At 43.1% G+C, this 11,782-nt stretch overlaps 2 protein-coding genes across 5 annotated transcripts in view; both read right to left on the minus strand.

Moving 5' to 3' along the window:
• nup98 (nucleoporin 98 and 96 precursor) overlaps positions 1-8,253 on the minus strand; it is a 35,138-nt gene extending 26,885 nt beyond the window's left edge. For 2 of the 4 annotated variants that reach the window (XM_008304392.1, XM_008304390.1), the window contains exons 1-8: positions 8,085-8,252; positions 6,102-6,211; positions 5,916-6,011; positions 4,720-4,905; positions 4,369-4,508; positions 2,233-2,340; positions 613-793; positions 342-508 (exon numbers count right to left, since the gene is read on the minus strand). In XM_008304392.1, coding sequence (XP_008302614.1) covers positions 342-508; positions 613-793; positions 2,233-2,340; positions 4,369-4,508; positions 4,720-4,905; positions 5,916-6,011; positions 6,102-6,180 — 957 coding nt within the window. In that variant the 5' untranslated portion in view covers positions 6,181-6,211; positions 8,085-8,252. Of the gene's footprint in view, positions 1-341; positions 509-612; positions 794-2,232; positions 2,341-4,368; positions 4,536-4,719; positions 4,906-5,915; positions 6,012-6,101; positions 6,212-8,084 lie in introns of all 4 variants that reach the window. The other 2 variants (XM_008304389.1, XM_008304388.1) reach the window with 2 other exon arrangements.
• Positions 8,254-9,726: 1,473 nt separating this feature from the next.
• LOC103374319 (olfactory receptor 2W1-like) overlaps positions 9,727-11,782 on the minus strand; it is a 4,051-nt gene continuing 1,995 nt past the window's right edge. Inside the window, 5 exon segments of the mRNA XM_008304394.1 lie at positions 9,727-9,732; positions 9,889-9,994; positions 10,363-10,716; positions 10,809-10,955; positions 10,957-11,291. Coding sequence (XP_008302616.1) covers positions 9,727-9,732; positions 9,889-9,994; positions 10,363-10,716; positions 10,809-10,955; positions 10,957-11,291 — 948 coding nt within the window.

An 11,782-nucleotide genomic window follows, 5' to 3' on the forward strand; every position in this document is an offset into this window, starting at 1 on the left:
AGCTCCACAGTATCAGCTACCACGGAGATCCAACAGGTTAAAGGAGAGACACCTTTGTGCCACTGAAAACATGCTGCTGTGCATTCTGCCTCTGTGCTTAGTTACTGAACATTTACTGGACAGAGCCGGTGCTGAAGTTTAAGCAACTTGTGCTTGTTCATCTACATTTTCTCAATATTTCCTCATACACTAACAGAATCTTTTCCCTGCTGCAGCTACAAACGGAATATATTTGTGAAATCAGAAACTTCAAACAATCAAACGAAAATCAAAGTTGCAGAGACGCACACACTGTTATCAGGACTTCGTGCCTAAGCCCAAGTGAGCGCAGACATTCTCACCATGCTGCTGGTGTTGGCTTGTCCCATCGTGTTGGTGTTGCCGAAGGAGAAGCCGGTGCTCTGTGCGGTGGTGGTCTGACCGAAGGGCTTGAAGAGGCTGCTGGCCTGCTGTTGGGTCTGACCGCCAAACAGACCCCCTGTGGTTGCACCGAAACCGCCGGTAGCTGCTGCAAAGAGGACAAAGACGCAGCATGTGGCTTCACCGGCTCCAAGAGTGAATTTAAGAAAAAAAATTGAAGTGCACCCAGCTCGTGTCTTCATCATCACTTACCGCCTCCGAAGGTGCTCTTGTTCTGGCCGAAAGAGAAGCTGGCGTTGGGGGCCGTGGAGCCGAACAGGCCGGTTGTGGCGCTGGACGTGGCAGTGGCTGGACCGAACAGGCCGCCCGTCCCTGGAGCCATCGGGTTGGTCGGGCCCTTCCTGCCTGCCTGGTAGTCCTCCAGCCTCAACTCCTGCAGGCAGAGCGACAGAAATCAGGTCACAATGGTGCAGCACAATACATCGTTTCAGCATCAACATAGAGATCAATTAAGGCAAATTAACCCAAACACATCCTGGTCGATTTCAAAAATGATTTCTGCTTAAAGATCTCTGATCTGCCTTTGAGTTTTATAGCATAAAACATGATTACTCTTATAATATCATATCATGCTGATGTCCTCTTCATGATCTAATGCCATAATAATTGTTAACAAAATTACACAAAACTGCATGACAAGTCTCTAAACAAAGGTTTCTGTCAATAAAATGGGGTCCGAAAATGAAAAATATTCATAAGTATTGATATTTTGAGAATTATTTTCACTCCAGGACTCTGATCTACATTGATCAGGCCATCTGGAAATGTTTTAATTCATGTGGTACAACCTGTCATACCTGCTCAATCAGTTATGCAAGTTAAATGAAAACACATTTTTCTATTTTTGTGACAAAATATTTCAAATATAAAGTGTTATCTATGTTTGGTTTGTAACATTTTGACATGCAACTACATAAGGTTCAGAAATCATCATTAGTTGACTCCTGTATTATCAGTTATTTGCTCAAAGATTAAACTTCGCCCATATTTCAACTCACCCATAAAACATGGCCAGTTTGCCTGTTGCACTGAAAATGCTGGACTCAATCTCTTGTTGGTGTCGGTGCAGCTGGAGGCTAAAGGCCAGGACTCCAGACCTGTTCTGTTGTCACCTCAGACAAATCTGACTCTATAACACCCCAGTGTAACTCTTTTCAAAGCATTTTTCGGTCACACACCTGTCTGAGCACATCACAGCCACCAACAGCAGCTACCACAGCCTGCAATGTGGGGCGTTTAGGGACCAGTGTTTATCGATAAACAGATGTTCAACAAGTGATGTGTTTCGCCTGCGACAAGGTGGGAGGTGCGACTAAATAAGAGGGTTTGTCGCACCAGTGCCACCAGTGAAGAAGTTAGTCTGGAGCCCTGGCTAAGACTATCACGAGGGGTTTTGCTGTGCCTCTTAGCCTGCTGCTAGCGCTATCTGGAGTACTGTAGCTTCTTCCTAAAGTCAAATCATCTTTATCCATCTGTTCTAATTGCAATAAATGCCTCTCTAGCAGAGAAAAAAACCTCCAGAAACTGAACAAGAAGTACAGAAATCACCACAAATCAGGACACCAGCTGCTTTCACAGCAGCTAAGGCAATGCTAACAGTGAACAGAGGAGAGCACCCCATCGTCTGACACCATCACTTCTATTACTGCTGTACTTACTCAGTTACAGTAATCCTCACCAATGAAGTGACCTTGTCATCAATGGCAGGTCCTCTGCTGTCACATGCTGGTCATGTATAACTTTCAACATATATATCAGTATACGTAATAATCGCTACTGGCCCTGAAAACACCACATCAGCTGAGAACTCACCTCCAGGGATTTGTTCTCGTACTCCTTCATGGCGGTGATGCACTGATGCTTCGTGTTGATGCTCGTGGTCACGCCTGCTTTCACCATCGTGTCACTTCCGGTTGGGGGCTGAAAGATTGGGGGAAAAAAATAAAAAGAATAATGTTGAAAACGTATGAACAAGCTTGACTGCTTTAGTCTGCAAGAAAACTGTTCCAAGTTGCATTTCAATCGCCAACAACTCTGCGTTTCCACGACAACTGTACAGCTAGGCTAACAAGAGCCTCCTGCCAGGACAAAACAATCCATCTTTCATTCCAAAAATAACATTAAAAATCCATTCATTTGGACATTCAGTGCTTCCCCAATATAAGGACAGCTGCTGATTATTTTTTATTTGTTTGTTTGTTTTGCCAAGCGACTGCCCCGCCTTAATAAACTAATACTTTGCCGTTCATATCCAGGGCAGGTCACACTCTTGTGAATAAAGCAATAAAACCTGAGAAACCTTCCCTGATAATCCGACACACTTATTCACTAAAAACGATAACAGTCGTGCAACTTCAGCGTCGCACAGTATTCTAGCATTGCAACAAATCAGAGATGCAAATTTTACAATTTTCTCATCTGGTCAGGTCGTCAATCAAATAGTCATTAAAGCAAATGAAGCAGTGGCTGTTTTTGAAGACATTTTTAACAGCAGATAATTGATGTTTGGCACAAAACAATCAGCTCGTCCTCATTAGCCACACATGCCGGAAGCCATGAACCGCCACAGACGCCTTTGTCATGGTGATGTGTTGCTAGCTAAATCCCCACAATGCTCTCGGGCACACCAGTTCTGAACAATACCCCACAAATCTACACACTGCTAGTCAGACGTTAGGTGTTACACGCTGACATAGATAATTAACGGAAGAAAAGCCTGGACTTTAAACATGGAGTCTCAGGCAGGTAAAGAGCAGAGAGGAACTCCTTTTGTCGTGGGCTTTGTAAATGTGCAGACCTTTGCATCTGAGGACACGCTGAAGAAAAGGAGGAACTAAAAAGAAATCGTGAAATGCTTTCTTCTGAGAAAGGAGAGAAACACTGACACTTGTCCTGTTGGGAAACCTTTCCTGAGATCACGTTCATCGTTGTTATACAAGACTTTCTTCCCTCAAAGAGGTGAAGCATCTTATCTGTCGGCCGCAGACTCTCACACTCACCCGTCTGCCTCTCGAGCTGATAAACTCCTTTTATCATTTTCCCTGCTGTCAGTAAAGACGTCGGAGTCTTCCTGAACTTGTTTTCGCTCGCTGGAGAAGTCTTTAAAAACACTTTACTGAAAGATTCACTATGACCTGATTGGAAACACCACAAGCAACTGATCATTTCTTGTTTTCTGTAGAAGGAAATGCTTTTTGTCACTGATCTGACAACATGCAGTGCAGGACATTTTAAAAAATATTTGGGGGCAACTTTTTCCCACAAAGCTGTAAAATTTATAAAAATTTCCAGGAGCTAAATGCACCCAGATTAAAACATACACAGTAAATCAGCAACATGTGCCGGGATGAGCAAACAGAAAGCTCAGCAGAAGGCCTCTCTCAGCCTAAGACTCAGCCAGTTACCCGGAACCAGGACTCTGATCAGGAACTCGTCAGAACGCAAAATTTGGAGCAGTAAAGTTTGGGTTTTTGGGAATAATGTCAGATCTCCTGATTTCATAATTGTGATCTGATGCATGTTGTTGTTTGACAGAATTACACACAAGTAGGCTTATAGATCTTTTGATTTCTGCGCCTCTGTCACTGTTTTGGAGGCATTCTGAGATTTCTCTGAGCATTTTTGCCATCGCTAATTTCTGAGTCTATCAATGTGTAACTGTCCCCTTCCTCCTCCTCCTCAGATGTTCTCAAACCTAATTTTAAGAAAATAATATTTCTTTATATCTGAGTCAATATGGGGCCTAAATGTTTCACACAAACAAGAAATGATCTGGTGTCAGCAGACGTTAAGCTGCAACTTCAGCTTCCGACTACTAACTAAACTTCAGAAGAAAACGTGTGTTAATGATAAATTTATACAGCGTGAAACCTGAACACACTCTGAGCATGTTTAGGGTCATTATGTAGGGCTAAGGGGAGGTGATGCAGCTGCAGCAGAATAACTCACATTGAATTTCACGGTGGTTCCTGGCTGCTGCGCAGCGGAAAACCCGGAGCCTCCGAACAGTGAGTTCGTCCCACCGAAGGGGTTGGAGGTGGTGTTGGTCGACCCAAACAGCCCGCCGCTGCTGGTGCTCGTCCCAAAGCCTGGAGGACACGAAGATAGGGAGGTTTCTTCAGAGTGAAAACAAAACGAAATGACAAATGGGCATGAGGAGTTTGGAAATGGAACAGGAGACATCTTATTTTTTTACGGTTATCTTGTTCATAAACATGGAGCTCAGAAGTAAAACCTAATGACAGGTCTTGTAAGTTCAATAACAGACAAATAACAGAACAAAGTGTGGAGGGTTCTCACTTCCAAAAGAGGTGGGCTTGTTGGCACCGAAGGCATTGTTCTGCTGGGAGAAAAGTCCGCCGCTGGTGCCCGTTCCAGTGTTGCCAAAGAGGCTGGTGGAGGTGCCGCTCGCTGCACCGAAACCGAAGCCGGTGCTGGTGGAGGAAGTCGCCGGCTGGCTGAACGTACTGGAGCCAAAAAGACCACCTGGAGGAAGCAACAGGGACAGAGTTTATTAATTCAGCTTTTAAACAACACCTCACCTCCTTTCATCAACACCATTCGTGCACTGACGTGTCTTGTACAGGCTAAAGTAAATGTGTTTGTCCAACACTGTTCCAAGTGTCCACAGGTGCTTCTAATCCTGGACAAGAAGGGAGGCTCCACATACTACAGATATTTAACTGTTTACAAACTCTGCACATCATCTGTAGAAAGATGTTCCACCATCAGCTGAATGTATCTCCAACAGCTGGCTCCTCTGTTCTCTGGTTCTGAGCCATGCTGCGTTCATTTACTGATCCAGTAGAGTGGATTTTCCTCTCAGTCTCTCTGAGGAAACACTGCCTGCAGTTCAACCTGTAAACTCTCACAATGTTCCCCTGTTGGTCACAACTCAGTCCGTCATGGAGACTTAGTTCTCTCTCTCTCTCTTTTTTTGTGTACTGGACCTGGTGTAAATTGTCTAGTTTTTGCACATTTTTTAAGGAGCCATATAGATTAAAGTGAATTCTGTAAAATAGCACGATGTTAAGCAAAGAATTTTTTCCCCTGAAAAAAAAAAACTAACAAAAAAAAAAAAACATCATATATGATGCATGCTGAAATTTTGGCGATCGATTAAAAAAAAAAATATATATATATAGAATAGAATAGAATAGAATGCCTTAGAATAGAATAGAATATATATATACTATGGGTGGCCCGGTAGCTCAACCGGATAAGACGGCGACCCATAAACAGCTTCTCTGGGTTTAGTTTGGACTTTGGGGACAAAAAGCAGCCCTGGTCCAGACCACCTGAGAGGGTCCATTAACACCATAAATCTAAAGTGGCCTTAACACTCAGAGCCAAAGTGCTGAGCAGAACCACTGATGTGCAGGATGGTGTTGTCTCAGCAGGCAAAACCTTATTTCTGCAGTACTCAGACCCTAAAGAGCCAAACAACATAAACACTTGCCTGCTTTTTGAATCTAATAACAGCCAATGAAACAAACCTGGTTTATTCTGTGTAGAACCAAACAGTCCTCCGGTGTTAGTGGTCGTCCCGAATGCAGATGTCCCGAAACCTCCCGTCGTCCCAAAACCTGTGTCTGCAGAAACACAGTTCACATGAGGACACGTTGATGTGACAGCGACTTGTGATTAAAATCACCTCAAAGCGCACACACAAGCCAACTTACTTTGCTGACCAAATGTCGATGAGGTTCCAAACCCTCCCGTCCCTCCACCGAAGGGAGTTCCAAATGACTTGTTGAACATCTTGCCCTGCTAGAAGGACCGCATAAGTCTTCTGTACAGAGACAAACAAGATAAATCAGGTCAAACTGACATCTGTGTTCATATACAGCAGCAAAGTTTTAAAACATTTATAACAATATCTCAGCTGGAAATATGTTGGTTAACATTTAGCGGTTTTCTTATCGACATATAATGGGAGACAGAATCCAAACTAGAACCAAACTAATCTACCTGACCACTGATAGTTTAGGCCTGTTGTAGATGCATTAGTACCGGCACACAGGTCGTCTCGATGTAAAAGCTTATTTCTAAGTAACATAAAGCAGAAAACAGGCTGGGAATAAGTAAAAAAGCGGTGATACTACATAGTTAGTCCAGACACGCAGAAATGCTCCTTTGAACGTTTACAATAAAGACGCTAATCCTACCTTCATGTAGAAGTAGCGACCACCGAGCTACTGTTTGCAACCATTAACAGTGACATTACGAAAAGTAAGATGAATTTTTTGGATTTAAAGCCACTAAAATAACGATTCGGAAAAACGCAGCACATGAACGTCACAGCTAGCTTGAATAGAGTAAAGACTTTATGATTGATGTAAAACTTCCCCTACATTATATTTGATACACCTAAATATCAAGATTAATCCATTCAAACCAGTTTGATATAACAGATATTCCTGTTATGTCTCACACTTAATATTTAATAAGTTATTGAACTTTGTATGCACACATATATATATATATATATATGAAAAGTCTCACAAATCCAGTATTGGTTAGGCTCTAGTCATAAACCTGCTTCTCCTTTTTAACCTTAAACTGAAAACGAAACCGGTTCCTTGATACAAAATAATAATCTGATTACAGTTACTGCAGGCAGGCAATAAATGGTGATTACAGTTACACAAGAACTTGTCTGGCATGTTAAAATACTCCAGATCTAGGTGTCACTGGATTTTTTTATTTTAAACCTGACGCTATGTTTGTTTGACAAATTCCTCAAATTTGTAATAATATCAATGTTCTCTTTGTTCCAGCAGCGTTTCCTGATTAGTCCCTTGTGAACACAGATGATTAATAAAATACTAGTTGACGACCAACCGAAGAATCACTGCACTTCTATCTGAGAAACGTCACAATTTTTAGAACAGTGTTTTTATCATTTCGACCCCAACCCCAAAAAGAATGGAGGTTCACAACAAACTGAATTTGGAGTCCTCCTGATCGAGATCAGAGGAAACGGTGGGACGACGGCTGGTGTTTGGAGACACAATGAAGCCGACATGTGCGGGTTAGGGTTCGGGTCGGTGGGAGTCCGAGTGTCGTCACTGAATCAGTTGGATGTCTGGAAGATGAAGCTGCAGAACAGCTTTCAACAGAGAGCAGCTGCGTTTCTCTGAATCCCGGAGGCACACAACCAGACATTACAACTGAGACGAAGCCCGGTTAGCCCTCGCTACCTCACCTGACCCCCACGTGCAGCTAACCGGGCTGCACCGATAGTCAGCGCCGTTAATCCAAAACACAACATTAACGTCACGTGTGTGTGAACGCTGGGTGAGTTTAAACTAGTTGGGAACCAAACCAGGGCGAGTCCGAACCAGACGAGGCCAGTTAGAAACCGCACCTGAACTCGGGCAGCTAACGCTGGTAGCGTAATATCGGTTCCAGCTAACAACAAGTTCGCTGAGTGGATTCACCGCACGAACCGAACTGCCAGACAACCAGCTACTAATGTTACCGGGCAGCGAGCACATCAATATCAACCACTGTCGGATATTTACCGTCTTATTGACAGTTACAAGTTACCTGCGTCAAGCTAACGTTAGCCTGTTAACTAGCTAGCTAGCTAGCGCAGCCGCTAACTTTGGAAAACAAACGAAGGCAGAAAAGGAACAGCCGCGACTTTCACCAACATTTACCGTGAACAGCGCCGATACCGGTGTTCGGTCTCTCTGTCCGCCGTCCTCCTGCGGTGGTGAAGCCAAGGAGTCCACAAAGGTTCAGCAAAGGAAGTGTGTTTAGCTGAACATCAGCTTAGCTTCGTCCGCGAGGAGGGAAAACTGTCCACCAGCAACCGTCAGCACGCACTTTCATACGTCCTACGTCACGACGCCGATGACGCAAGTACCGCACCGAATACAACAACAGACGCTGTTTATTATTTAAATTGTATATATTTAAACAATAAATAAAAATGATTTGGATGTCATTTATACATATAAGTATATTAATAAATGTTGCGTTTTATATTTTTAAATTGTATGTATTTTTCAAAAACGATGGAATTAAAAAAAAAAATGTAATTATTAAACATTTGAAAACAAATACTATCTAAATAATGAAATACATAATTGAATACCGCATTAATTTATTAAATTGTATGTATGTATGTATGTATTTAAAACAGATTATTATCATTATTATTATTATTATTATTTATACCCAATATGCTACATACATTTACAAATCCTAAATAATATTCGTTGTGTGTTTATTTTATATTTTGAATGTAAAAAATATTTTTTGTAAATGTAATGAGTACAATGGGATTTAATTCAGAAATGTTATTTTTCTAAAAGCATATTTACAGTTAATAATTCTACTTATTTTATAAGCTCTCTGGAATCTCCTCAAAATAAAAAGAGCACACACATAAATAATTATTGTACATTTTAGAAATACTTGGAACCAAATTTGCCTTCATTTATTTTATTGTTGAAAGTAAATAAACAAATTGAGATAAATAAATAAAAAAATAGACACAGAGTAAAAAAAAAGAAAAGTCATAATTATTTATGCAGATTCTTCAGATTCTTGTTTTGATGACATTTCAGAGGGCTTGTAACGTCTGAAACATTTTATATGAAAATAAGGTTTTAGAGGAACAACATTCGTGAATTACAACAAAATCCAACTACATTCATCACATTTACAATCCAATCAGCGCTCACATTTAAAGAACGATGCACTGCTTTCACTCTTTTTCTGAAATACTCAGGAAACTATCGGCTTCCTTCTCCTCCCCACATTCTGCTGCTCTGCTCCTGCAGTAATTTTACTGACTGTGCCTTTATTTCTGTAGAGTTCAAACTGCACTGTTTTATTTAAACAGGCTGCATGTAAATAGAAATGCATAAAACTGTAACGCAGTTTAATCAGACTTTTGTTTCTGTGAGATCAGCTGAGTAAACAGTATAATGCTTTCTCCAAGGTTGCTGAACAGTTAAGTAAAAGGCAACAAGTCGAACTGACTGCTTATATTGGAGTTTGTGCAACTCCAGCATAAATGGGAAAAAGAAGTGCCGCACATGAGGGCCATACAAATCGTGAAATGTGACATTGTCTTGTTTCTTTAACTTTAAACAATAATGTGCGTTTGACCAACCGTGGAGATGAAAGAAGTGAGGAATGTGCGGGAGAATATTAGACGTGAGGATCTGCGACTACACCACACATCTCTGGATCCAGTGAAACAAAAGCAACTTGAACGAACCCTTTTCACATCACTGAGGCCTGCAGCGACTCTCTGAATGACAATAAGGACAAGAAATACTGACGAAGCTACAGCTGCACTCGAAAGGGAAAAAAACACAACAGGAAAATGAGTTTGATTCCTTTTTTTTCTTCTAAATGCCGACTTCTAAAGTCATTCAAATGACAATCTGGATTCGGTCTCTTCATGTGTCGTCGGCGGAAACCTCGGCCTTTGCTGTGATGACTGACAGTTTTCACAAGGATGGGTCTGACGCTCTGGTCTCTGAGTCCATAGACGAGGGCACTCAGACACCTGGGGAGAAGGAAAGTAAACATTGTGACGGCCCCACCTTGTCTGTTGGTTGGGCACATTGGCTGTCTGTGTTTGGGTGTTTGGCTGTTTCCTCAGGTCCCTAGACTGCTGGAGACTGAGTGGGCGGTCCTACCTGCTTGGCACGCTCGGGCCCAGGCTATAAAAGGGCCAACCCCTCAGCTCCTGCACTCTCTCTCTTCCAGGCTCGTGATTTGGTTTGGTGTCATTTTGGTTTGGTTTCACATCCCAGCACCCAGATATCCGCACCCACACTACTGACATCACTGACATACACACCTCACTTTGACAGCATTGTTTTAACTAATATGAATAAAAACTTATGTTAAATCTGGCAATACTTGTGTCGTCTCCCCTCTTTTGCCACTACCTATTTGCTGGGTTGTGGCAACATGTACAAAACAGTCTGGACTCCCACCAGCACGATCCTGGTCACGGTTCTGGACAGAGCGATGAGCAGCGGGTTGTAGATGGTGGAGGACAGGCTGAGGCCCAGCTGCACCAGATGCAGCAGCAGCGTGTTTCGAGCTTTCCGGGCCGAAGTCTTGTCTGCGGAGGCCGACCTGGCTGCTGCTGCAACACCGATATAGGAGGAGGTGATGGCCACGCCGGCCGACACAAACACAACACAGGTGAAGGCTTCGTCATATTCACGAGACACGGATCCAAGCATCACGGCTATGTTAGAACAAAGATCTTTCACCTGCAGAATCCTCAATTTCTGAAATGGAAAAGACAGAAGGAGTCAAGTGAGGTCATTCAGCGAACTGACGGCCCACACTGCTGTGATGGCCACCGCTGTGTCAGCAGGCCTTCAAAACTAAACTGTACAAGCAGAAGAACTCAAATGAGAACGTTTCGAGAACAGAAGGCCCAAATCAAAACGATGGCCACCGCTGTGTTTCTGACAGTGATGATGGAAGCGTATCTCAGTGGGTAACACACAGCCGTGAATCTCTCCACGGACATCACCAGCAGAGTGAGAAATCCCACCTATGAGAATGGTGAGCACGGTGAGAAAGCCACATACGGGACACAGCATTGTTACTTTACAAACAGAGAGCTGGTACGATACCTGACTCACTGCCATATACAGAATGTCCACAATGAGAAGGTTACACAGAAGGATGTAACGGCAGGTGTCACGACTAGAGGACAGGCGGATGGAGGTCCGGTCCGGTTCAGTCAGAGATAGGAAGCAGCAAGCTAGCAGGCTAGTGACTAGCTGACTTTGGAGGTGGTAGGAAGTTAGCAGGCTAGTATCTAGTTGACTCAAGAACTGGCAGGAAGTTACCAGGCTAGTGACTAACTGACTCAAAACCTGGCAGGATGTTAGCAGGCTAGTGACTAGCTTAATAAGGAACTAGCAGGACCAAGCTTGTAGGCTAGTGGCTAGCTGACTCAAGAACTGGCAGGAAGTTAGCAGGCTAGTGACTAGCTGATTCAGGAACTAGCAGGACCAAGCTTGTAGGCTAGTGGCTAGCTGACTCAAGAACTGGCAGGAAGTTAGCAGGCTAGTGACTAGCTGACTCTGGAGGTGGCAGGAAGTAAGCAGGCTAGTAGCTAGCTGACTCAGGAACTGGCAGAAAGTTAGCAGGTTGGTGGCTAACTGACTTAGGAACTGGCAGGACGTTAGCAGGCTAGCTGACTCAGGGATTGGCAGGAAGTTAGCAGGCTAGTGTCTAGCTGATTGAATTTCCCTTCTGGGATAAATAAAGTATTTTTCATTTCATTCATTTCATTCAGGAACTAGCAAGACCAAGCTAGCAGGCTAGTGGCTAGCTGACTCAAGAACTGGCAAGAAGTTAGCAG

The sequence above is a fragment of the Stegastes partitus genome, unplaced genomic scaffold, assembly GCF_000690725.1.
Source record: "Stegastes partitus isolate 25-593 unplaced genomic scaffold, Stegastes_partitus-1.0.2 Scaffold2209, whole genome shotgun sequence".
Classification (NCBI taxonomy): Eukaryota; Metazoa; Chordata; class Actinopteri; family Pomacentridae; genus Stegastes; species Stegastes partitus.